Source organism: Ylistrum balloti, unplaced genomic scaffold, assembly GCF_031769215.1.
Source record: "Ylistrum balloti isolate Yb309-2 unplaced genomic scaffold, AGI_CSIRO_Ybal_v1 Utg369984, whole genome shotgun sequence".
In the NCBI taxonomy this organism is placed as follows: domain Eukaryota; kingdom Metazoa; phylum Mollusca; class Bivalvia; order Pectinida; family Pectinidae; genus Ylistrum; species Ylistrum balloti.
In genome coordinates, this window is record NW_026782070.1 from 163,182 (window position 1) to 190,929 (window position 27,748).

Sequence of the window (27,748 nt, forward strand, 5' to 3'; positions counted from 1 at the left end):
CGTTGGTGTGTGTACAGTGTGTTCGAGGGTGTGTGTATATGTGATTGTGTATGCGTGAGTGTGAGGGTGGGCGCGTGTGTGATATGGCGTGTGTGTGTTGGGTGTGTGTGTGTGTGTGCTGTGTGTGTGTGTGTGTGTGTGAGTGTGTGTGTCTTGTGATACATTGTAGATAGTTGAACTTATACGGTATGTACATTGTATAGAAATTAAAGTAAAGTGGTTATATTACGTCATATATGCAAAAACACTTAACTGCAAGTCTGATGATATTGATGATGATGATGATGATGATGATGGTGGTGGTGGTGGTGAATGTATTATGTTGTTGATGTTGTTTGATGATGATGTTGTTGTTGATGATGATGATGATGATGATGATGATGATGATGATGATGATGAATGGATGACAATGTTATGACACTGATGATCAAGTATGATGTTCTTGTATCATCAAGTATTAAATATGGTGATGGTGATGATGATGATGATGATGATTGGATGATGGTTGTGATGATGAGGATAATGAATGCAGCAGTGTTGTATATCTGTAATGATTTTCTTGAAATTGTCTAAAATGTATGGAAAATAACAATAATAAAAAAAAATTTTAAAAAATGGGCTCCAGGCAACCATCATGGATTTGGCAGTTAAAGATTATTATCGATATTGCTGCAAAGAAAATGTTCAAATTCATCATTAATAACAAAAACAGAGACGATAAGAGAAAAGAAGGGAAAATATCCAACTTTCAAAGAACAAATAAAGATCAAACAATGGTGGGCTCCAAGATCCATGTGGAGAACTCTTGTACAAATGATATATTCGTTTATGCCAAGTCTTCCAAACTCTATAATTATTCGGATGACAATATAATAATTACATCAAGCAAAGACCCTCGTGTTGTAAATCAAACAGTCTATTCAAGCAGACTGTACAAATTTGGTTAAATGGTTCCTGATATCAATCTCAGATTATATATTTTGGTAAAAAAAACTGTCGCGATTTCAAAATGTTTTGAGATAGAAAATGTAGCTATCAAGCCTGAAAAAACTGTAAAAATTACTTAAGTTTGACTCCTTTTAAAATTTAGATACGTATGCCTCAGAAATGTGCTTTAACGTTTCTACTCAGCTACACATGTTTCTAAAAATAGAATTCTTATAAACAAAGCGATATACATATAGGATGATCTCATGGAATTCTTTCAATATATGCTGTTTTTAATTTTGCCCATTGGTTTGGCATTTTACAAATTTGAAAAATGCAATAAAGATGTAAAAAGGCCAGGGGCGTGTACTGAGATTTGTTCAGAGTGATAATGTTTCATCTTTTGATAAGCTTTAAGATCCGCAAACACCCCTTTATTACATGATAAGAGGTTTACGGATATGGTATGAGAAATTTTCAAAATCTCTCCTACATATATACAGGACCTAGTTAAACTTAAATGATTTGTTTAAGAATTTTGGGAGGGGTTTTACAGTCAACATTCTGAAAGTGTAGAAAGCACAACAAGGTAGGTCAGAAGTCCTTCGTATTTTCGTAATGCAGAGTTATCTGCTCTTGTGAGCGAGTTTTGGTTTTTTGAGCTTGAGTTCTTGATTGAGAAAACAACGCAAACTAGGGACGAAATAATCAATACTACTAACAAAGGCAGGTAACTCTGCATTACGAAAAGACGGAATTGTGGGATGTGATTACTTCCCAAAATTCTAAAGGGCTGGTTCGCCTGGGATAGACCCATCTACATGTATTTTTAGAGCTTTTAATATGTAAGCTTATTGTTTTCATTTTATTTTTCAGTACTGCTTTGTATTCCACTCCTATTTTACTTTGCAATTGTCGGTAACGTTGAAAATGGACCCGCGCTGAAAACAGAACCGACTAGCCCTGTAAAGTGTGATTTAATTGAGAAGTGGACAATGTCTTTAAGGCATGCCATAGAAATAGCATGGAACCTTCAATTATATAACTTGTCATATAAAAATAATCATATTACGACATGCGTCCATAATTGATCCAAGACTAATCCTTGGTCCATACGTTCTGAGCCCATGGAATCATTCCTAAAGCCCGGACGTCAACGTTTAAAAACAGTTGAGATCCCAGATCATTTCAGGAATGGCGAGACGAACACACTCGTGGCGAACAGCACATTTGTGTTGCTGATTTTGATTCTGTTATATCTTATGTTCACTGTAGAATTAATTTATATATTAAACATCACGTCACATGTACTGAAGTACTCGTCCTAAATACTGTTGATGCTGATTATACTAAGGAAAGTGCTAAACATGTTAAATGGAGATGTGATCTTTACAAATTTTACAAGACTTTACAAATTTGATTAAATCATAATTTTTTTGAAATTTACTTAGTAAATGAAAAGTTGAACCAGTTAAGTGGTTCCCTACAGTCTGTTAACGCACAAAATAAATTAATAATGCTGTTGCTGAAATAAGCAAAATATTTGCAGATTCTTGTGAATTGGTGTTTGGACTAAATAAAAGAAACTCGTATTTGTCGCATAAGCATCAGTAATAACAAACCGTGATATTCACAAGAGTGCGTGATGAAAAGGTACGAAAGCGTATTTGTGCAACTTTAAAACTTTTTTATTTTATGTTTTATCTGTAAATTTTACACATTTATCTGTAAAATTTACATATTACTAATTTTTCACTTTAATCTGTAAATTTACATTACACGTTAATCTGTTAAGTTTTCACTTTAATCTGTAAAATGTAAAGTTTACAGATTAATATGTAAAATTTCTTGATTAAGGTGTAAAATTTACTGACTGACGTGTAGAATTTACTGACTGACGTGTAGAATTTACTGACCGACGTGTAGTATTTACTGACCGACGTGACCGACGTGTAGAATTTACTGACCGACGTGTGGAATTTACTGACCGACGTGTAGAATTTACTGACTGACGTGTAGAATTTACTGACTGACGTGTAAAATTTAAGAAAGTTTTAAAGTTGCACTAATACGTTTCCGAAAATATCAGCTTGGAGGTCTTAAATAATAATGAAGCATATTTTTATGTATTGTTGTAATATTTTGGTTTAACTTTGATTTATTATATACTATTCGATACTTTGTTTGTACTTTGCCAAAACATTACTTTTAATTTCTGTAATATTTTTATATGTTTGGTCGTAATAATAAATGGATCTTTCTAAGCTGGTGCTTCATGCTTTCTTATATACGTCAAAACACTTTCCTTTATCTTGTTATTACTGACAGTGAAATATCAATATTGCCAGCGAACATCAGAATTTAAGCCATGTGAAAAAGTATTGATCAATACCCTGACATGTTAAAATCCGGATTTGTTTTACCCACTAGTTGTTTTATTCTCATATATACTTTCCACTACCTACATCAAGGTCTGTGCAACGATTTACTCTCAGGCGTTTACGAATTTTACAGTCAAGCTTGAATTTAACTGCGATTAATTTGTTTGCGATCGCTACAAGAATTTGTGTCCACGAGGATGTCGAAGTTTCGTAATATGACGAGCGGGCCAGACGCTGTTATATCTCTCGGTAATATAACACTTTTGTAGTTCTAATGTTAATGACTGACAAAGACACTAATGTTTCCGAGTTTATCTAGATTTCTATGTCGTCAAACCACGCACATCCAAGAATCATTTCTCGTTATTTACACTATGTCGATGAACTGGCACCAAACAGATGTATAAATGACTTGTGTTCATACTTTAAGATTTATTTAAAAACTTACCGGTGAAACACCAGTATCTTTTCAAAAAAAAATATACTAACTCAAATTCGTTCACCTGAAATGACCGACATGTGTATCGGACATGTGACTGTACTTCTGTGATCAATAAATCACAGAGATGCTTCAGTTAGTTTACAGTGACCCAGAAATACACATGTATTACTTAAAATCATCATTTGATGGAATGGGATTTTAACGACAAAATATTAAAATGACATAATGCTGTATAAATGGTGGATATCTGTGACGACGTGTGCACCTTTTCTAAGGGGTTAGATTCCAGTTTTCTCAAATGAAAAATATTTCGTGGTAAATTGGAAATGGACCACAAAATTCGAGAATTCCTCTAACCACATTTCATCACCTTTCAAGGTTACATACTTCTTTTTACTAAGTTGTCTTCCTTAATTACATTTTTATTATCAAGTTTAGGGTATTAACTTGCCAAGTGCTGGTACATTCTTATTTAAGTGTGGTTATATTTTGATATATTTGATACTGTATTAACTGCAGAAATACTATAGGGAGGATGATTCCAATGTAATTTACAAAGTACTTGTATATATGCAATACAGTAATAAGACATGTTAAATATCAAATTACAGCTTCGATGTTCAGATCTTCATTGGGCGTGAGACATGGGTAAGTGATATTGATCTTATTGTAATGAATTGCTTTATTTGTCTGTATATTATATGCTGAAGCTTTGTGCCTTATTGATATAATATTCCTGTTACCTTTGTAATACAATATGTAATCAACACAATTTACACCACGAAAGAACTTTTCAAATTGTTTTGTGACTAAACGGTCTACTAGTAGAAATCACTGAAATCATAAACAGAAATTTATAAAATCTGCATTCTTTTGTTTAAATATTGCTATTTGTACTATAATTTAATTTTGTTTTAAAACTATTACAGAAAAAGATCTGGAATAATTCTTTGACTGTTATGAGAAAAAGAAATAATGCATTATCTTTTCTATAAGGTTAGACATACAGGATCCAATCACAGAAAGGATGTTCTGAAACTGTGCTGATTTATTTACAGATACAAATGCATAGTTGATGGTGACAAAGAACTTTTCTTGAGGTCAGCGTCCCTGATGCTACAGAACCTGGATATTGAGGTAATGATACAGAGTAGGTAAGATTATGGATGTCTGGGATGCTGTTTTCAAGAATTAAAATAAACGAAAGGAATTAGGTGGCAGCCTTGTAGCTTGACAAATTCAAACTGCTGACTGTGATCAAGTATTGTGTTGATCTATATTTGATAGTTTTCAATATTTCCTATATATTATGACATTGTCTAATAATCCATGCAGTAAATGTGTATGATATGTGTTTAGTCATTGATGATTTATACATTTAAAAATATCTAACCAATATTTCTAGGTCATTTTTAATATGAAGTCATGAAGGAAGATGGTGGTACACATTCTGTGAACATGGTGTGCATTACATAAAAAAAAAACAGTTGATGTTTAATGTTTTTAAGAAGGAACTGCTCAGTAATTTTACAAACTGTATCTTTCATGCTAGCAACTCCAGTTGTCCCACCCAAAACTGGTGAAAATCTACCAAAAAGTAAAAACCTAGTAGATATTTTCTTTGTAGTTGTCAGACCAGACAGGTGTTTTGTTACATGTAAGTTATGACACTGGCTCAATAAAAACAGGTTTTTAATAGGAATTTTATCAAATAAAAGTTGGCATACTAGCGATTAGAGTAACAAAGGAAAATAGTCAAACATAACAGGGAACTGGAGCAAAATAAATATTGTTATTATCAGTGATACCAGAGTGTTTAAAATATTGTTAAATACACACAAGACCATAATAACATGTTGTGGTGGTATACATTTACAGCATCCTGTTGGTCAGTACCTTGTTCTCACCTGTCAATCATTCCACAAACGTCATGGAAACGGCGTCAAAACGCTCCTCTTTCTGATTGGGTCCCTGATGGAGATGGCTGTCTCTCAACAGGAAAAAGTAAAATATTTATAAATAAGAAGCATAAAATTTTGACTTTTTCATCACTGTACTTACTAAAAATCTTATTCAAACTTCACAATGCGTATATAGAGCAAATAATTATAATTAATGGTAATTTTATCTTAGTGCTTTTTGTTTAAAAATTATCAATGAAAATGTTATTGTGCTAATATTTGTTTCTGGATATTGTTATCACAAATTTATCATTACCCTTATCAACAAGTGATAATGCACTAAAATTTGATTGCACTAGATTCAATACTCTTACAGTAATTTGTCTTTTCTTAGGGGGCTTGCCGTAGCTAAGTTGGTAGAATATTTACTATATAACCTCAGGTGAAGATCAGAGGTGTGTTGTTCCAAGTTCCTTACAGGTGGCAATTTGTCTTTCTCAGGAAGCTGAGAAATGGATTGGTTCGTGGTGACATAGCTATGTCCTTGGGCGAGACAATTTACACTAATTACTCCAGATGGCATATGACACGCCTCCCATATATCATTCAGTGAGGCAGCTACTATAATGGAACCTAAATATAAACCTGGACATTCATGGAGCAATTTACATCAGTGAAACTACAGGACTAAAAAACTTAACTTTACAACAAGATCTCAACTTATGTAAAAAATTGCTTATATTTTCCATTGGTCAAGATGGAAGCTTAGTTGAGGGTCTTTTACTATTAATGCAAACTGGAATATTCAGAAAATTTTAGGTGTTTTTTGCAGGTGTCCTTATAAGTTTTAGGGATAGGAATCATGTTGGCTCAGGTAAAATTCTCTTATTTTTGTGATAAAACATACATTGCTATAAATAATTAATGGTTCACTTCCACAGGCTATACCAGTGTGTGACATCGTGTCGGCTATCCAAGAAGGGGTCAAGCAGTGTCAGAAGGTCATTGAAGAGGTCAAGCTACCATTGTCTGATGTCTTACAGTCATGTGATCAGGGCAAAGTCTTTCCATCGACAACTGAACAATCACCAAGTGAGACAACAACAGGATTCCCCACTCCAGCAATTCCTAAGCCTGCTTTAGCGATGGTACAGCTAAGCCTTAAAGAAAAGATTACAGAGCCTGAGGAGGATGTTGATTGGTTCTTTGATGATAATCCAATCCTCCAAGGTCATGATAGTAATAGTCATATCAAAGTTCAAGGTCATTCAATACCAGATGTTTTTGAAAACAGAACAAGGGACACTGACTTTGTGATGACTTTAGCTGTAACACATGAAACTCTCTCGGATGACTCTGACTTTGATGATTGTTTTGAGGACATTCCAGAAGTAAGAAAAACCGGAACATCAGATTCTTGCAACACTCCCAGTTCCAGACTTCGTGTTGCAGACACCTCGAACACATCATTGGCAAAATCGTTTGATATTTCCAAACCCAGCAATAATGTCAATTCAGGTCTTCTAGAAAGTCAAGGCCAGAGAAGACAGGAAAGTGGGACTGGTCATGTAGATAACAATTTTAGTGAGGAGTATGGTAGCAGGGAGTCGACTGTTGGCAAATCCTCCAATGAAGGCCAACACACCATAAGAAGTCAGCAGGTCACAGGTCAAGGTATTTTAGGTCCACCTGACCTGGATAAAAATTCCAGCCATAGACAAGTGTTGTCTGAAACTTTTGCAATAAAATTGAAAGAGTTATTACACCAAAAGATGAGAAATAAGAAGCAGGAGCACACAGTTATTTATAATTCTAGTCGGCACTTCAGATCTGTTGAATCAACAGTGGACATGCTAAAGCAAGGAAAATTCAGTACAGATCAAAAGAATCTCACTCATGAATTCATGTATCCTTGTACCCATGACCATCAACATCAGTCAGTAACATCTCAAGGTCAGTGTCTGAAGGATCAAGGACATTTTTTTCATAATCAATCATGTTATAAAGAGGAAAGCTTAAATAAACAACCATACAGACAAGAAATACCAGAAACAACACATTCTGTAAGTTTGGAGAAAAAGCTTGGTGATATACTAGGAAAGGCAAGGTCACAGAAAATGTCTGGGGCAATGCTTCAGAGTCGACACTTTATAGAGATAGGACAATGTATTAATGACATTGAAACAGTTCAAAGGTTAGAGACTAAAGGTCAGTATAAAATGGATGAGAAGGTATTCACTAAAGATCAAACGCTGACAGACAAAAGTGATTTTGCAGTATCAGCATCTCAAAGTTCAGAGGTCAAAATACAAGAACAAAATATGTTAGCACAAGGTCAGAATTCAAAGGTTCAAAATCAGGAAAAAGGTATGCTATCACAATCTTTTGAGAGTTTAGAAGTAAAAAGTGGGGATTCAGGGTCAGTATCTACAGGAGATCTTCATGTACTGTCAGGGTTTGACTTGATGAACAGGAGAAGTGTTTGTGGAGTCAGTGGAGAGATAGACTGGTGGGTGGGGCTGAAGAGTGTGGCCAGGAGTTTGAGTCATTGTGATGAAGATATGATGGATATTTTAGTAGAGGCTGCCATGTCACAGTGGAGGACAGAGGGATGTCAGGATTTGAGGAGTCAGGCCAGGTAGTATTAATAATTGTGCTGTAGAAATATATCTAATTCACAAAAAAGCCAAGTATGTGAACCAGATCAATTGGGTTTCTGTTAGTCTTCTCTCTTATTTTCTGTTCCCTAATATCGTCATACAGATTATCTTTGTATTCCATTTTAAAAATGACATCCCATAATTTTTTTTCCTTAGTTGTATACTATATTAGTGTAAACATTGATATAATATGTAGACATTGCCATATTATTTTCATCTGCATTAAAAGATTGCTTTCTTTTTTTGTCAACACTTCACTGATGATGTTGACAACCACTGTTTTCCAGGTTGACGTCAGACTTGCTGTATTGCTGTGTAACCCTGGGTCCTTTTCCTACATCTCGCCTTGTGTCTGGGGTTATCATGGCTGCTGAGGTGGCCAACTTACCTCTAGTTCATCAGTATAAGGACAGACCACTCAATGCTATTGTAAATACTGAAATTTTATGCTCAAGGATATCTCAGCTTGAAATCCATTTCAGTTTCAATTGTTTTTGTGAAAATTGAAAAATTTCTTTACAATTTACATCAAAAGTCATACATCTTGTTTATCTACAATAATTACCATCTTAATGTGGTACAATTTAGTTTTCAAATTTACTTTGATCATATCCAGAATGTAGTAAAAATATCCTTAAGATGTTGTCATTGGTATTTTGAAGAGTTGTATCTTTTTGTGTTATTAGATGATCAATGGAGATATCAAGCCAAATTATCATCACATTGGATACAAACAAACATTGGAGGTTCAAAAAACAATGACTGCTCTAGATTTCCTCCACACTGATAAGCAGTCAAGCTGGCTCAATAATGTGGAAGACATACTTCATCAGGTAACAGAGGTTATCACCTGATCCCAGTGATAATTAGGACAGAACACCATTGGCTTACTTCCTGGAATTATAGTGAAGCTCCAAATATTTTTTGCCACAGCTTTAAACAAGAAATATCAGTCAATCTTCAAAATTCTAAAAATTAACTACATGTCCTGTCATTTACTAGGGTAGGCCTCCCCATTTTCACTGTACAGAGCTATAATTGAGTACCTTTCAAAGCCTGAATATCAGTGAGACATTCACGTTATTGTTTGTCAGAAGTACATAAATCAGTACATCTTTTAGCACAACAGCTTGTCGTCATGTTCCATCACATTTTTTATAAGTATTACATTGTATTTTACAGTTCTCCGTTATGTGTCTTCTTGTGCGTGGCTCAGTCTGTGATGAGGTCAAGGTCATGTGTGAAACACTTGGTGTGATTGCTATAGAGAATGTTCCATATAAGGCATTGCAAGTGATGTGTGCAGCCACTGTAACCAGCATGACTACCTATCTAACTGAGGTGAACAAGGTGAATATCTCTCTCATATATCATAATCTAAGGTCCCGTTGGGAAGCTGGTTAGAGGCTTTACATTTGAAGGAGGTGACTGGTTGTCTATAAATAGATTTGTTTGTATTAACCCATGGCACCTTGTAATTAGTAACTGTAAAATCATAAACATGTATTTTTGTAAAGCTCAATCATCATTATTCATACTTTATTTTGTGGACCAGTATAACAAGTATCTCAGTATATAAACTTATACTAATTTTAACAGTTCATGGACATATCAATTGGTGGATCAATAGTATCCATGAAAAAGTGAAAACAAAGTGTGCACAGAAGTAGCCACCATTTTGTCAAAGTCAAGATCTCTTTTCACCAACTTATGCATGTAATATGTATCATTTCTGCTGTGAATGCATTGTTGACAAATAACTGTACATCCTGCTTATACGATTAATATATCAGAGTAATTGATTAATCATCCCTGTAATGAACAGACCAGTGTGTGTAGCAGCATTTCCTTAGATATCTACACCGACAAATGGATGATGGGATGTGAGGCTAATTTTGTCAACGTTGCTTGTAACAACACACCTGTCCAGGTAAGTACACCCTCACTGCAGGTATGAACATCCTCTCTCCAGGTATGTACATCCTCTCTCCAGGTACATACACCCTCTCTCCAGGTACATACATCCTCTCTGCAGGTACATCCACCCTCTCTCCAGGTATGTACATCCTCTCTCCAGGTACATACACCCTCTCTCCAGGTATGTACACCCTCTCTATAGGTATGTACATCCTTTCTTCAGGAACATACACCCTCTCCCCAGGTACATACATCCTCTCTCCAGGTATGTACACCCTCTCTCCAGGTATGTACATCCTCTCTCCAGGTACATACACCCTCTCTACAGATATGTACATCCTCTCTCCAGGTACATACACCCTCTCTCCAGGTACATACACCCTCTCTCCAGGAACAAACATCCTCTCTTCAAGTATGTACATCCTCTCTCAAGGTACATACATCCTCTCTCCTGGTATGTACACCCTCTCTCCAGGTACATACACCCTCTCTCCAGGAACAAACATCCTCTCTTCAAGTATGTACATCCTTTCTCCAGGTACATACATCCTCTCTCCTGGTATGTACACCCTCTCTCCAGGTACATACACCCTCTCTCCAGGTACATACACCCTCTCTCCAGGAACAAACATCCTCTCTTCAAGTATGTACATCGTCTCTCCAGGTACATACATCCTCTCTCCTGGTACATACATTCTCTCTCCAGGTACATTCACCATCTCTAAAAGTACATACAGCCTCTCTCCAGGTACATACATCCTCTCTCCAGGTACATACATCCTCTCTCCAGGTATGTACATCCTCTCTCTAGGTACATACACCCTCTCTCGAGGTACATACACCCTCTCTCCAGGTATGTACATCCTCTCTCCATGTACATACACCCTCTCTCCAGGTATGTACATCCTCTCTCCAGGTACATACACCCTCTCTCCAGGTATGTACATCCTCTCTCCAGGTACATACATCCTCTCTCCAGGTACATACAGTCTCTCTCCAGGTACATAAACCCTCTCTCCAGGTACATACACCCTCTCTCCAGGTACATACACCCTCTCTCCAGGTACATACACCCTCTCTCCAGGTATGTACATCCTCTTTCCAGGTACATACACCCTTTCTCCAGGTATGTATATCCTCTCTCCAGGTACATACACCCTTTCTCCAGGTACATACACCCTCTCTCCAGGAACAAACATCCTCTCTTCAGGTACATACATCCTCTCTCCAGGTACATACACCATCTCTCCAGGTATGTACATCCTCTCTCCAGGTACATACACCCTCTCTCCAGGTACATACATCCTCTCTCCAGGTACATACACCCTCTCTCCAGGTATGTATATCCTCTCTCCAGGTACATACACCCTCTCTCCAGGTACATACATCCTCTCTCCAGGTATGTACATCCTCTCTCCAGGTACATAACCCTCTCTCCAGGTATGTACATCCTCTATCCAGGTACATACACCCTCTCTCCAGGTACATACATCCTCTCTCCAGGTACATACACCTTCTCTCCAGGTATGTACATCCTTTTCCAGGTACATACAACCTCTCTCCAGGTACATACACCTCTCTAAGTACATACATCCTCTCTCCAGGTACATACACTCTCTCTCCAGGTATGTATATCCTCTCTCCAGGTACATACAAACTCTCTCCAGGTACATACACCCTCTCTCCAGGTATGTACATCCTCTCTCCAGGTACATACACCCTCTCTCCAGGTACATACACCCTCTCTCCAGGTATGTACATCCTTTCTCCAGGTATGTACACCCTCTCTACAGGTACATACATCCTCTCTCCTGGTATGTACATCCTCTCTCCAGGTACATACACCCTCTCTCCAGGTACATACAACCTCTCTCCAAGTATGTACACCCTCTCTCCAGGTACATACACCCTCTCTCCAGGTATGTACATCCTCTCTCCAGGTACATACACCCTCTCTCCAGGTACATACACCCTCTCTCCAGGTATATACATCCTCTCTCCAGGTACATACACCCTCTCTCCAGGTACATACACCCTCTCTCCAGGAACAAACATCCTCTCTCCAGGTACATACACCCTCTCTTCAGGTACATACATCCTCTCTCCAGGTACATACACCCTCTCTCCAGGTACATACACCCTCTCTCCAGGTATGTACATCCTCTCTCCAGGTACATACACCCTCTCTCCAGGTATGTACATCCTCTTTCCAGGTACATACACCCTTTCTCCAGGTATGTATATCCTCTCTCCTGGTACATACATCCTCTCTCCAGGTACATACACCCTCTCTCCAGGTATGTATATCCTCTCTCCAGGTACATACACCCTCTCTCCAGGTACATACACCCTCTCTATAGGTATGTATATCCTCTCTCCAGGTACATACACCCTCTCTCCAGGTATATACATCCTCTCTCCAGGTACATACACCCTCTCTCCAGGTATGTACATCCTCTCTCCAGGTACATACACCCTCTCTCCAGGTATGTATATCCTCTCTCCAAGTATGTACATCCTCTCTCCAGGTACATACATCCTCTCTCCTGGTACATACATTCTCTCTCCAGGTACATACACCCTCTCTCCAGGTATGTATATCCTCTCTCCAGGTACATACACCCTCTCTCCAGGTATGTACACCCTTTCTTGAGGTATGTACATCCTCTCTCCAGGTACATACACCCTCTCTCCAGGAACAAACATCCTCTCTCCAAGTATGTACATCCTTTCTCCAGGTACATACATCCTCTCTCCTGGTACATACATTCTCTCTCCAGGTACATTCACCATCTCTAAAAGTACATACAGCCTCTCTCCAGGTACATACATCCTCTCTCCAGGTACATACATCCTCTCTCCAGGTATGTACATCCTCTCTCCAGGTACATATAACCTCTCTCTCGAGGTATGTACACTCTCTCTCCAGGTATGTATATCCTCTCTCCAGGTACATACAAACTCTCTCCAGGTACATACAACCTCTCTCCAGGTATGTACATCCTCTCTCCAGGTACATACACCCTCTCTCCAGGTACATACACCCTCTCTCCAGGTATGTACATCCTTTCTCCAGGTATGTACACCCTCTCTACAGGTACATACATCCTCTCTCCTGGTATGTACATCCTCTCTCCAGGTACATACACCCTCTCTCCAGGTACATACAACCTCTCTCCAAGTATGTACACCCTCTATACAGGTACATACACCCTCTCTCCAGGTATGTACATCCTCTCTCCAGGTACATACACCCTCTCTCCAGGTACATACACCCTCTCTCCAGGTATATACATCCTCTCTCCAGGTACATACACCCTCTCTCCAGGTACATACACCCTCTCTCCAGGAACAAACATCCTCTCTCCAGGTACATACACCCTCTCTTCAGGTACATACATCCTCTCTCCCGGTACATACACCCTCTCTCCAGGTACATACACCCTCTCTCCAGGTATGTACATCCTCTCTCCAGGTACATACACCCTCTCTCCAGGTATGTACATCCTCTTTCCAGGTACATACACCCTTTCTCCAGGTATGTATATCCTCTCTCCAAGTATGTACATTCTCTCTCCAGGTACATACATCCTCTCTCCTGGTACATACATCCTCTCTCCAGGTACATACACCCTCTCTCCAGGTATGTATATCCTCTCTCCAGGTACATACACCCTCTCTCCAGGTACATACACCCTCTCTATAGGTATGTATATCCTCTCTCCAGGTACATACACCCTCTCTCCAGGTATGTATATCCTCTCTCCAGGTACATACACCCTCTCTCCAGGTACATACACCCTCTCTCCAGGTATGTACATCCTTTCTCCAGGTATGTACATCCTCTCTCCAGGTACATACATCCTCTCTCCTGGTACATACATTCTCTCTCCAGGTACATACACCCTCTCTCCAGGTATGTATATCCTCTCTCCAGGTACATACACCCTCTCTCCAGGTATGTACACCCTTTCTTGAGGTATGTACATCCTCTCTCCAGGTACATACACCCTCTCTCCAGGAACAAACATCCTCTCTCCAAGTATGTACATCCTTTCTCCAGGTACATACATCCTCTCTCCTGGTACATACATTCTCTCTCCAGGTACATTCACCATCTCTAAAAGTACATACAGCCTCTCTCCAGGTACATACATCCTCTCTCCAGGTACATACATCCTCTCTCCAGGTATGTACATCCTCTCTCCAGGTACATATAACCTCTCTCTCGAGGTATGTACACCCTCTCTCCAGGTATGTACATGCTCTCTCCAGGTTCATACACCCTCTCTCCAGGTACATACAACCTCTCTCCAGGTATGTACATCCTTTCTCCAGGTATGTACACCCTCTCTACAGGTACATATACCCTCTCTCCAGGTATGTATATCCTCTCTCCAGGTACATACACCCTCTCTACAGGTATGTACATCCTCTTTCCAGGTACATACACCCTCTCTCCAGGTATGTACATCCTCTCTCCAGGTACATACAACCTCTCTCCAGGTATGTACATCCTTTCTCCAGGTATGTACACCCTCTCTACAGGTACATATACCCTCTCTCCAGGTATGTATATCCTCTCTCCAGGTACATACACCCTCTCTACAGGTACATACAACCTCTCTCCAAGTATGTACACCCTCTCTACAGGTATGTACACCCTCTCTCCAGGTATGTATATCCTCTCTCCAGGTACATACAAACTCTCTCCAGGTACATACGCTCAACCAGCTGAAATCAGGTTTTTGTACTACGGTCAAGGTTAATGGCATGGATTTAAACACAGAATTTATTCTGTTATGGTATTAGTTTGACTGAAATAGATATTCTACAAAAATTTTTAATGATTTGCCTAAGTCAATATGGATGGAACAAATTTTGCCATTAAATATATCCTCAAGTATAAGTCTCTGTGATGACATCAAATGATGGGTTTTTAGGTCGCCTGAGCCAAAGGCTCATGATGACCTATTGCCATCATGATTTGTCTGTCCTCGTGCGTCGTTAACTTTTCATATATTCGACTTCTTCTCAAAAACCACCAAATGGATTTTGACCAAACTTGGCACAAAGCATCCCATATAAAGCCGCTTCAAGTTGGTGAAGAAAAAGGGCATGGCCCAAATAGAGGCCCCAGGAGGGGGAAAAAGGGGGCAAAATTAGGTAAATCTTTAAAAATCTTCTTCTCATGAACCAACAGTCAGATTAAGTTCATATTTGATATTTAGTGTCCTTATGGCAAGGTCTACATAGTTTGCGAATGAAAAAAAAATCGGGTCAAAAACGGCCCCACTAGGGGGCGCTCAAAAGGGTCAAAAATTCAACTTTGACCGATTTCAACCAAATTTGGTAGACAGCATCCCTTAGTGAAGGACATATGAAATTATGTTGAAAAAAGTGATTATGTCCCCTTTGGGGCCCATAAGGGGTGTAAAAGGGGCCATATGTAAAAACCTTCCTTCAATGACTTCTTCTCAAGAACCATTGGATTGATTTTGACCAAACTTGGCACAAAGCATCCCAATGTGAAGCCGCTTCAAGTTTGCGAAGAAAATGGGTGTGGCCCCAGGAGGGGGGAAAAGGGGAAACTTGATACGAATGTTCTACACAAGGTCTTGGCAAGTGTTTAAACTTTTTGGGGCGATTCAAAATCCAAGATGGCCTCCCTGGCCTCTGTTTGGCTAAGACATTATGGACTTCCTCTCAAGAACCATTGGATGGGTCATGTTCAAACTTGGTACAGATGTTTTACACTTGGTCCTGCACAAGTGTTGTTACATTTTTGCAACATTTTAAAATCCCCAGATTATTGACATATATTCCTCAGGTGACCGTTAAGGCCCCTTGGGCCTCTTGTTATGACCAGTAATTAAGACTATTGTTATTACAGACATGTGTTATCACTCATCCTACAAGAGGAGGAGGGGACCTGATGGAACAAGACTATTGGCGATGTGCCAACATTCTGTCTTCCTTACTCTCTTCCAGATATGTTCTCCCAGGAGCAGGGAAAACAGAAGAGTTGTGTAGTCAGGCTTTATCATCAAAGTCTGGTAAGTTAAAATAGATTGATAATGACCTAGAAATAAGGTTTTGATATATAATTATTTACCTCTATTTGTACTGACGTTTTAAGTGTTGTATTTAGCAAATAATATGCTTGTTTTATGCATATAGTGAAGATCAGATCATGAATTTTGGTTTTAACATGAACCAAATTTAAGTGATATAATGACAAAGTTAATGTTCTTACTCCAATGTGTACATTATAACAAACATAACATCCTCATTCTGAAATAATTTGAGTTGATAAGTGATGTAGTTGTGATATTACAGTTTAGGTTGACCCCTGGATTGAGTATATGACCCAAGCATTGTTGTTGTCATATTTTTTGACATCTTGACAAAGTGACATTACCAACAAACTCAATTTAAGCACAGAAAACTGAATTGGAACATGACATTAAGATTACCATTGTACTCTCCACCTCATATTTTGATGACACATTTGAGCATGTGGTTATCATAAATTTCTCCAATGTCGTAGTTGATCATTTGCCTATCCAGGGAAGATGGCTGCTATATATAGGTAAGAATAGGTCTGCGGTATGTAAAGTATAGGTAAGAATAGGTCTGTGGTATGTAAAGTATAGGTAAGAATAGGTCTGTGGTATGTAAAGTATAGGTAAGAATAGATCATGGTATGTAAAGTATAGGTAAGAATAGGTCATGGTATGTAAAGTATAGATAAGAATAGGTCTGTGGTATGTAAAGTATAGGTAAGAATAGGTCTGTGGTATGTAAAGTATAGGTAAGAATAGGTCTGTGGTATGTAAAGTATAGGTAAGAATAGGTCTGTGGTATGTAAAGTATAGGTAAGAATAGGTCTGTGGTATGTAAAGTATAGGTAAGAATAGGTCTGTGGTATGTAAAGTATAGGTAAGAATAGGTCTGTGGTATGTAAAGTATCGTAAGAATAGGTGGTATGTAAAATATAGGTAAGAATAGGTCTGTGGTATGTAAAGTATAGATAAGAATAGGTCATGGTATGTAAAGTATAGGTAAGAATAGGTCATGGTATGTAAAGTATAGGTAAGAATAGGTCTGTGGTATGTAAAGTATAGGTAAGAATAGGTCATGGTATGTAAAGTATAGATAAGAATAGGTCTGTGGTATGTAAAGTATAGGTAAGAATAGGTCTGTGGTATGTAAAGTATAGGTAAGAATAGGTCTGTGGTATGTAAAGTATAGGTAAGAATAGGTCATGGTATGTAAAGTATAGGTAAGAATAGGTCTGTGGTTTGTAAAGTATAGGTAAGAATAGGTCTGTGGTATGTAAAGTATAGATAAGAATAGGTCTGTGGTATGTAAAGTATAGGTAAGAATAGGTCTGTGGTATGTAAAGTATAGGTCTGTGGTTTGTAAAGTATAGGTAAGAATAGGTCTGTGGTATGTAAAGTATAGATAAGAATAGGTCTGTGGTATGTAAAGTATAGATAAGAATAGGTCTGTGGTATGTAAAGTATAGGTAAGAATAGGTCTGTGGTATGTAAAGTATAGATAAGAATAGGTCTGTGGTATGTAAAGTATAGATAAGAATAGATCTGTGGTATGTAAAGTATAGGTAAGAATAGGTCTGTGGTATGTAAAGTATAGGTAAGAATAGGTCTGTGGTATGTAAAGTATAGGTAAGAATAGGTCTGTGGTATGTAAAGTATAGGTAAGAATAGGTCTGTGGTATGTAAAGTATAGGTAAGAATAGGTCTGGTATGGTATGTAAAGGTCTGTGGTATGTAAAGTATAGGTAAGAATAGGTCTGTGGTATGTAAAGTATAGGTAAGAATAGGTATAGGTAAGAATAGGTCTGTGGTATGTAAAGTATAGGTAAGAATAGGTCTGAGGGATGTAAAGTATAGGTAAGAATAAGTCTGTGGTATGTAAAGTATAGGTAAGAATAGGTCTGTGGTTTGTAAAGTATAGGTAAGAATAGGTTATGGTATGTAAGATATAGGTAAGAATAGGTCTGTGGTATGTAGGTAAGAATAGGTCTGTGGTATGTAAAGTATGTAAGAATAATGGTATGTATAGGTAAGAATAGGTCTGTGGTATGTAAAGTATAGGTAAGAATAGTGTGGTATGTAAAGTATAGGTAAGAATAGGTATGAGGGATGTAAAGTATAGGTAATAATAAGTCTGTGGTATGTAAAGTATAGGTAAGAATAGGTCTGTGGTATGTAAAGTATAGGTAAGAATAGGTGTGGTATGGTATGTAAAGTAAAGTATAGATAAGAATAGGTCTGTGGTATGTAAAATATAGGTAAGAATAGGTCTGTGGTATGTAAAGTATAGGTAAGAATAGGTCTGTGGGATGTAAAGTATAGGTAAGAATAAGTCTGTGGTATGTAAAGTATAGGTAAGAATAGGTCTGTGGTTTGTAAAGTATAGGTAAGAATAGGTTATGGTATGTAAAGTATAGGTAAGAATAGGTCTGTGGTATGTAAAGTATAGGTAAGAATAGGTCTGTGGTATGTAAAGTATAGGTAAGAATAGGTCTGTGGTAGGTAAAGTATAGGTAAGAATAGGTCTGTGGTATGTTAAGTATAGATAAGAATAGGTCATGGTATGTAAAGTATAGGTAAGAATAGGTCTGTGGTATGTAAAATATAGGTAAGAATAGGTCTGTGGTATGTAAAGTATAGGTAAGAATAGGTCTGTGGTATGTAAAGTATAGGTAAGAATAGGTCTGTGGTATGTAAAGTATAGTATAGGTAAGAATAGGTCTGTGGTATGTAAAGTATAGGTAAGAATAGGTCTGTGGTATGTAAAGTAAGAATATAGTATAAGTAAAGTATATAAGAATAGGTCTGTGGTGGTATGTAAAGTATAGGTAAGAATAGGTCTGGTATGTAAAGTATAGGTAAGAATAGGTCTGTGGTATGTAAAGTATAGGTAAGAATAGGTCTGTGGTATGTAAAGTATAGGTAAGAATAGGTCTGTGGTATGTAAAGTATAGGTAAGAATAGGTCTGTGGTATGTAAAGTATAGGTAAGAATAGATCATGGTATGTAAAGTATAGGTAAGAATAGGTCTGGTATGTAAAGTATAGGTAAGAATAGGTCTGTGGTATGTAAAGTATAGGTAAGAATAGGTCTGTGGTATGTAAAGTATAGGTAAGAATAGGTCTGTGGTATGTAAAGTATAGGTAAGAATAGGTCTGTGGGATGTAAAGTATAGGTAAGAATAAGTCTGTGGTATGTAAAGTATAGGTAAGAATAGGTCTGTGGTATGTAAAGTATAGGTAAGAATAGGTCTGTGGTGTGTAAAGTATAGTATGGTATGTAAGAATAATGAATAGGTCTGTGGTATGTAAAGTATAGGTAAGAATAGGTCTGTGTATGTAAAGTATAGGTAAGAATAGGTCTGTGGTATGTGTAAAGTATAGGTAAGAATAGGTCTGTGGTATGTAAAGTATAGTAAAGTATAGGTAAGAATAGGTCTGGTATGTAAAGTATAGGTAAGAATAGGTCTGTGGTATGTAAAGTATAGGTAAGAATAGGTCTGGTATGTAAAGTATAGATAAGAATAGGTCATGGTATGTAAGATATAGGTAAGAATAGGTCTGTGGTATGTAAAGTATAGGTAAGAATAGGTCTGTGGTATGTAAAGTATAGATAAGAATAGGTCTGTGGTATGTAAAGTATAGATAAGAATAGGTCGGTGGTATGTAAAGTATAGGTAGGTAAGTATATAAGAATAGGTCTGTGGTATGTAAAGTATAGGTAAGAATAGGTCTGTGGTATGTAAAGTATAGGTAAGAATAGGTCTGTATGGTATGTAAAGTATGTAGGTAAGAATAGGTCTGTGGTATGTAAAGTATAGGTAAGAATAGGTCTGTGGTATGTAAAGTATAGGTAAGAATAGGTCTGTGGTATGTAAAGTATAGGTAAGAATAGGTCTGTGGTATGTAAAGTATAGATAAGAATAGGTCATGGTATGTAAAGTATAGATAAGAATAGGTCTGTGGTATGTAAAGTATAGGTAAGAATAGGTCTGTGGTATGTAAAGTATAGGTAAGAATAGGTCTGTGGTATGTAAAGTATAGTATAGGTCTGTGGTATGTAAAGTAATAGGTCTGTGGTATGTAAAGTATAGGTAAGAATAGGTCTGTGGTATGTAAAGTATAGGTAAGAATAGGTCTGTGGTATGTAAAGTATAGGTAAGAATAGGTCTGTGGTATGTAAAGTATAGATAAGAATAGGTCTGTGGTATGTAAAGTATAGGTAAGAATAGATCTGTGGTATGTAAAGTATAGGTAAGAATAGGGTCTGTGGTATGTGTGATAAGTCCCTTTCAACAAATACAAATAGTGTTTTAAATAGGAATGACTTCTCTTCTGTTGGTGGACTGGACATCTATGACAAAAAGGAAAGCACTGCTGTGATATTTGATGACTATAAATCAAAGATGGAGAGTATGCAGACGGCCTGTGACTTTGTGGCTACTGTTCTCTTATGTGATTCCTTCATTGTGACAGGAGTTGACCAGACTCAAGGTTTACATATAGACACTACAAATCTTGTCACTGGACAATTTGTTGATGTGATACTATAATGAATGAAATATTTTCCTATGCTTGTTAAATGATAGTTGAGTTAATTGATAACCAAGAAATTCACATATCAATCCACCAGAGACCAGGCCCAAGTTGTTTATATCAATCCACCAGATACCAGGCACAAGTTGTTCATATCAATTCACCAGAGACCAGGCCCCAGTTGTTCATATCAATCCACCACAGACCAGGCCCCAGTTGTTCATATCAATCCACTGGAGACCAGGCCCCAGTTGTTCATATCAATTCACCAGAGACCAGGCCCCAGTTGTTCATATCAATCCACCACAGACCAGGCCCCAGTTGTTCATATCAATCCACTGGAGACCAGGCCCCAGTTGTTCATATCAATTCACCAGAGACCAGGCCCCAGTTGTTCATATTAATCCACCGGAGACCAGACCCCAGTTGTTCATATCAATCCGCCAGAGACCAGGCCCAAGTTGGTCATATCAATCCGCCAGAGACCAGGCCCCAGTTGTTCATATCAATCCACCAGAGACCAGGCACAAGTTGTTCATATCAATCCACCAGAGACCAGGCCCCAGTTGTTCTTATCAATCCACCAGAGACCAGGCCCAAGTTGTTCATATCAATCCGCCAGAGACCAGGCCCCAGTTGTTCATATCAATCCACCAGAGACCAGGCCCAAGTTGGTCATATCAATCCGCCAGAGACCAGACCCAAGTTGTTCATATCAATCCACCAGAGACCAGGCACAAGTTGTTTATATCAATCCACCAGAGCCCAGGCCCAAGTTGTTCATATCAATCCACCAGATACCAGGCACAAGTTGTTCATATCAATCCACCAGATACCAGGCCCAAGTTGTTCATATCAATCCGCCAGAGACCAGGCCCCAGTTGTTCATATCAATCCACCAGAGACCAGGCCCAAGTTGTTCATATCAATCCACCAGAGACCAGGCCCAAGTTGTTCATATCAATCCACCAGATACCAGGCACAAGTTGTTCATATCAATCCACCAGAGACCAGGCAAAAGTTGTTTATATCAATCCACCAGAGACCAGGCACAAGTTGTTTATATCAATCCACCAGAGACCAGGCACAAGTTGTTCATATCAATCCACCAGATACCAGGCACAAGTTGTTCATATCAATCCACCAGATACCAGGCCCAAGTTGTTCATATCAATCCGCCAGAGACCAGGCCCCAGTTGTTCATATCAATCCACCAGAGACCAGGCCCAAGTTGTTCATATCAATCCACCAGAGACCAGGCCCCAGTTGTTCTTATCAATCCACCAGAGACCAGGCACAAGTTGTTTATATCAATCCACCAGAGCCCAGGCCCAAGTTGTTCTTATCAATCCACCAGAGACCAGACCCAAGTTGTTCTTATCAATCCACCAGAGACCAGGCCCCAGTTGTTCTTTTCAATCCATCAGAGACCAGGCCCCAGTTGTTCTTTTCAATCCATCAGAGACCAGGCCCCAGTTGTTCTTTTCAATCCATCAGAGACCAGGCCCCAGTTGTTCTTTTCAATCCATCAGAGACCAGGCCCCAGTTGTTTATATCAATCCACCAGAGCCCAGGCCCAAGTTGTTCTTATCAATCCACCAGATACCAGACACAAGTTGGTTATATCAATCCATCAGAGACCAGGCCCCAGTTGTTCTTTTCAATCCACCAGAGACCAGGCCCAAGTTGGTTATATCAATCCATCAGAGACCAGGCCCCAGTTGTTCATATCAAGTCACCGCAGACCAGGCCCCAGTTGTTCATATCAATTCAACGCAGACCAGCCCCCAGTTGTTCATGTCAATCCACCAGAAACCAGGCCCCAGTTGTTGAAAGCTTGGCTGGAGGTAATCTGTGGTTAGTGATTAATTTCAAATATGAATCAAACAACAATTTTTTTTTACCTTAACACTGATTCATGCCAACCTGCCTTTGAGCCTCATGGACCAGAAGGCATGTCAGTCTGATTTAGATCACATCATAACACTAATTTATCATCTCTGACAAAGGTATAGTATTGATGTGGTCATTCAGATATATCCCAATGATTTGTTTCAGGCAGTTGAAAGTACTTGTCACGCATTAGTGAGAAATTTAATGAGGTGGTCAGTCACATGATACATGAGGTTAAAGTGTTACTTTTCCTGACCATGTCTAATGAGTAAACAGTGGTGTAGAAGTCCAGCACTCTAATATGATCCTGTTTTTAGGTCGCCTGAGCCGAAGGCTCATGGTGACCTATTGCCATCATGATTTGTCTGTCCTCGTGCGTCGTTAACTTTTCACATATTCAACTTCTTCTCAAGAACCACTGAATGGATTTTGACCAAACTTGGCACAAAGCATCCCCATGAGAAGCCGCTTCAAGTTTGCAAAGAAAAAGGGCAAGGCCCCAATACAGGAGGGGGAAAAAGGGGGTAAAATTAGGTAAAACTTTAAAAATCTTCTTCTCATGAACCAACAGTCAGATTAAATTCATATTTGATATTTAGGGTCCTTATAGCAAGGTCTACAAAGCTTGCAAAGGAAAAAAAATCGGGTCAAAAACGGCCCCACTTAGGGGCACTCAAAAGGGTCAAAAATTCAACTTTGACCGATTTCAACCAAATTTGGTAGAAAGCATCCCTTAGTGAAGGACATATGAAATTATGTTGAAAAAAGTGATTATGTCCCCTTTGGGGCCCATAAGGGGTGTAAAAGGGGCCATATGTAAAAACCTTCTTTAAATGACTTCTTCTCAAGAACCATTGGATGGATTTTGACCAAACTTGGCACAAAGCATCCCAATGTGAAGCCGCTTCAAGTTTGCGAAGAAAATGGGTGTGGCCCCAGGAGGGGGGAAAAGAGGAAACTTGATACGAATGTTCTACACAAGGTCCTGGCAAGTGTTTTAACTTTTTGGGGTGATTCAAAATCCAAGATGGCCTCCCTGGCCTCTGTTTGGCTAAGACATTATGGACTTCCTCTCAAGAACCATTGGGTGGGTCATGTTCAAACTTGGTACAGATGTTTTACACATGGTCCTGCACAAGTGTTGTTACATTTTTGCAACATTTTAAAATCCTCAGATTATTGACATATATTCCTCAGGTGACTGTTAAGGCCCCTTGGGCCTCATGTTTCATGATACCGTTGATTGAAAGCAAAATATTCTATTTTAACTAAACATTAAACATTGTTATACAAAGTCTTGAGCAGTGATTCTGTAATGAAGATCTGAGGAGTGTGGTATGATTATTCCTTCTTTGGCTGTGATTGTCTGGTGATGATCTGAGGGGTGTGGTATGATTATTCCTTCTTTGGCTGTGATTGTCTGGTGATGATCTGAGGGGTGTGGTTTGCTTATTCCTACTTTGGCTGTGATTGTCTGGTGATGATCTGAGGGGTGTGGTTTGCTTATTCCTACTTTGGCTGTGATTGTCTGGTGATGATCTGAGGGGTGTGGTTTGATTATTCCTACTTTGGCTGTGATTGTCTGGTGATGATCTGAGGGGTGTGGTTTGCTTATTCCTACTTTGGCTGTGATTGTCTGGTGATGATCTGAGGGGTGTGGTTTGCTTATTCCTACTTTGGCTGTGATTGTCTGGTGATGATCTGAGGGGTGTGGTTTGCTTATTCCTACTTTGGCTGTGATTGTCTGGTGATGATCTGAGGGGTGTGGTTTGCTTATTCCTACTTTGGCTGTGATTGTCTGGTGATGATCTGAGGGGTGTGGTTTGCTTATTCCTACTTTGGCAGTGATTGTCTGGTGATGATCTGAGGGGTGTGGTTTGCTTATTCCTACTTTGGCTGTGATTGTCTGGTGATGATCTGAGGGGTGTGGTTTGCTTATTCCTACTTTGGCTGTGATTGTCTGGTGATGATCTGAGGGGTGTGGTTTGCTTATTCCTACTTTGGCTGTGATTGTCTGGTGATGATCTGAGGGGTGTGGTTTGCTTATTCCTACTTTGGCTGTGATTGTCTGGTGATGATCTGAGGGGTGTGGTATGATTATTCCTACTTTGGCTGTGATTGTCTGGTGATGATCTGAGGGGTGTGGTTTGCTTATTCCTACTTTGGCTGTGATTGTCTGGTGAAGATCTGAGGGGTGTGGTTTGCTTATTCCTACTTTGGCTGTGATTGTCTGGTGATGATCTGAGGGGTGTGGTTTGCTTATTCCTACTTTGGCTGTGATTGTCTCTGAGGGGTGTGATGACTTTGGCTGTGATTGGGGTGTGGTTTGATTATTCCTACTTTGGCTGTGATTGTCTGGTGATGATCTGAGGGTGTGGTTTGCTTATTCCTACTTTGGCTGTGATTGTCTTTGCTGAGGGGTGTGGTTTCCTACTTTGGCTGTGATTGTCTGGTGATGATCTGAGGGTGTGTGGTTTGGCTGTGATTGTCTGGTGACGATCTGAGGGGTGTGGTTTGCTTATTCCTACTTTGGCTGTGATTGTCTGGTGATGATCTGAGGGGTGTGGTTTGCTTATTCCTACTTTGGCTGTGATTGTCTGGTGATGATCTGAGGGGTGTGGTTTGATTATTCCTACTTTGGCTGTGATTGTCTGGTGATGATCTGAGGGGTGTGGTTTGCTTATTCCTACTTTGGCTGTGATTGTCTGGTGATGATCTGAGGGGTGTGGTTTGCTTATTCCTACTTTGGCTGTGATTGTCTGGTGATGATCTGAGGGGTGTGGTTTGCTTATTCCTACTTTGGCTGTGATTCTCTGGTGATGATCTGAGGGGTGTGGTTTGCTTATTCCTACTTTGGCTGTGATTGTCTGGTGATGATCTGAGGGGTGTGGTTTGCTTATTCCTACTTTGGCTGTGATTGTCTGGTGATGATCTGAGGGGTGTGGTTTGCTTATTCCTACTTTGGCTGTGATTGTCTGGTGATGATCTGAGGGGTGTGGTTTGCTTATTCCTACTTTGGCTGTGATTGTCTGGTGATGATCTGAGGGGTGTGGTTTGCTTATTCCTACTTTGGCTGTGATTGTCTGGTGATGATCTGAGGGGTGTGGTTTGCTTATTCCTACTTTGGCAGTGATTTTCAAGAGGCTGAATTTACAGTCATTTGTTTGATAATGCACATCTTTTCCTGACCCAATTTCTTTGAATATCAGGTGGTGTGCCTCCACATGTTGTCAAATGAGGTAGCCACCAGCCATTACAAGGAAACCCCACCTCAATAGGATGATAATGATAAAGCCAGGAAATAAAGCATTTGGAGTATTATAAATTTAATTGCTTTTTAACAAAGAAGGACATAAATAATAAATATTGTACACACGTAATAAATCACATTGACAACTCTGGATTCTTTTTTTAATTGAAACAAACATTACAATTGATACCTTTCCTTAAAATCAAAACAAGCACTATAGCTATAGATAAGAAAAAAATTAGAAATCATATAATAAGCTTGAGATTCGTTGTTTTGAAATTAAAAACATTGAAATTGTAGTTATTAGATAAATTGCATAAGAAGAACTTGAGTTTCAAATTCAACAATAAAATGCCAAAAAATGGAAACATTATACAAAACAGTAACATATTCACAAAATTATGTAGAAATTTAATTGTGGCAACAGATTGTGGTAAGTGTATAACACAGATTTAAAGAAGAAAGGTTATAATTCACATACTTCAACACATCGCCATAAAACTAGAAAAAAAATGTGTACGTACAAAAAATGTATACATACCATTATGGTACCGTCTTGGACACTAAATACATCAGTACTATTTACCCTTCTTACTGGTTATTTGTCCGATAAGGATGACTGTATAGTTATTAAAATGTCACACCCTTATCTTCTACTGGTTGTGTTAAAAGATGAAGGTGACCTTGTAGTCATCGGAACGCCACACTCCAATCTTCAACTGGTTGTGTTATAAGAACTATAAGGTAACCATGTAGTCATCGGAATGTCACACTCCAATCTTCTACTGGTTGTGTTATAAGATGAAGGTGACCGTGCAGTCATCGAAACGTCACACTCCAATCTTCTACTGGTTGTGTTATAAAAGCTACTATTCTATTGAAATTATCAACCTGAAGAAAATGTACCAAAAATGTGTTATATGACAAGAACACCATTCTTTGATACAATGGTGTAGTATACTTATGCTTTATTTTGTCGTTCATTTCATGAGTGTGAAATTCATGCAACAGTTGAGTCAGCCTTGTCACAAAGATAGTCTTATGAACAGATTGTGTTATATAGTTTCATTATACATATTGCATTTTGTAGGGTGTAAAGTTTAAACTTAGTGAATTACAATACCTACTGTGTTAAGAAATTTATACTAAGTCATGTTTTGTAGGGTACACATAGATGTAGTGAGGCAATAATACAATACATTAGACTCTTTGAAGACCTGTCTGAGTTTGAATCTCTACTGTAGACAATGTTTGTATATCTATGTATCTGTCGAAAACATTTGTCACTAACCTTAAAGTGAAAGTTAATGAGAGGTATTTCTGTGTATCCATCCAATGGTATCAACTATAGCATGTGATCCTAAATGTCCAGTATAACAAACATTGTAACAAAAACACACATCTACATAAAATATACCATTAAAAGAGATTTAAATAACTGGATTTATCCAGCAGTATGCCCAGTTTGGCCAACACTTGGTGGAGGAGGGGTGGGGGAGGAGGAGGACAAGGAGGAGGATGTAGGGGAGGAGGAAGAGGAGGAAGGAAAGAGGATGGGGGAGGAGAGGATGAGGAGGAGGAAGAGGAGGAAAAGGAGGAGGTGGGGCTTATTAAATGACAATGACCTAACATTTTGTAATTCCATGGAGCATTTATGAATATTGGCAGACTTATGATTAGGGTGATTAGGGCAGACTTATGATTAGGGTGATTAGGGTAGACTTATGATTAGGGTGATTAGGGTAGACTTATGATTAGGGTGATTAGGGTAGACTTATGA

The 27,748-nt window shown here is 38.6% G+C and overlaps 3 protein-coding genes across 3 annotated transcripts; 2 read left to right on the forward strand and 1 right to left on the reverse strand.

Annotated features, from left to right (window-relative positions):
• Nucleotides 1-3,505: 3,505 nt before the first annotated feature.
• LOC132547841 (uncharacterized) lies at nt 3,506-20,842 on the forward strand. The gene is made up of 11 exons (XM_060211647.1): nt 3,506-3,557; nt 4,362-4,398; nt 4,809-4,887; nt 5,629-5,754; nt 6,593-8,289; nt 8,599-8,740; nt 8,998-9,144; nt 9,494-9,661; nt 10,137-10,241; nt 16,122-16,284; nt 20,544-20,842. Exons 1-11 carry the CDS (start codon nt 3,506-3,508, stop codon nt 20,840-20,842), a joined length of 3,015 nt encoding a protein of 1,004 aa, XP_060067630.1.
• On the forward strand, nt 10,874-11,545 carry LOC132547851 (postacrosomal sheath WW domain-binding protein-like; the record flags this gene model as incomplete). The annotated part of the gene is made up of 2 exons (XM_060211656.1): nt 10,874-10,976; nt 11,460-11,545. Coding segments are annotated over exons 1-2 (189 nt in total), but the record flags the coding sequence as incomplete, so codon positions are not given.
• Nucleotides 20,843-24,003: 3,161 nt separating the features above from the next.
• On the reverse strand, nt 24,004-27,300 carry LOC132547842 (cell surface glycoprotein 1-like). The gene is made up of 3 exons (XM_060211648.1): nt 27,260-27,300; nt 25,112-25,862; nt 24,004-25,026 (listed from the first exon to the last, which is right to left on the reverse strand). The coding sequence occupies exons 1-3, from the start codon at nt 27,298-27,300 to the stop codon at nt 24,004-24,006; spliced, it is 1,815 nt and encodes a 604-aa protein (XP_060067631.1).
• Nucleotides 27,301-27,748: the final 448 nt, after the last annotated feature.

Excerpts from the sequence above, each read along its gene's own strand:
- LOC132547841 (XM_060211647.1), top strand. The coding sequence starts at position 3,506 with ATGTCGAAGTTTCGTAATATGACGAGCGGGCCAGACGCTGTTATATCT. Across the intron at positions 8,290-8,598 it reads GATTTGAGGAGTCAGGCCAG|GTTGACGTCAGACTTGCTGT; the intron begins GTAGTATTAATA and ends ACTGTTTTCCAG. Across the intron at positions 16,285-20,543 it reads GGCTTTATCATCAAAGTCTG|GTAAGAATAGGGTCTGTGGT; the intron begins GTAAGTTAAAAT and ends TGTAAAGTATAG.
- LOC132547842 (XM_060211648.1), bottom strand. The coding sequence starts at position 27,300 with ATGGATACACAGAAATACCTCTCATTAACTTTCACTTTAAG. Across the intron at positions 25,863-27,259 it reads TCATTAACTTTCACTTTAAG|CCTCTTGAAAATCACTGCCA; the intron begins GTTAGTGACAAA and ends CTGTAAATTCAG. Across the intron at positions 25,027-25,111 it reads CAAAGACAATCACAGCCAAA|CCAAAGTCATCACACCCCTC; the intron begins GTAGGAATAAGC and ends CCCCAATCACAG.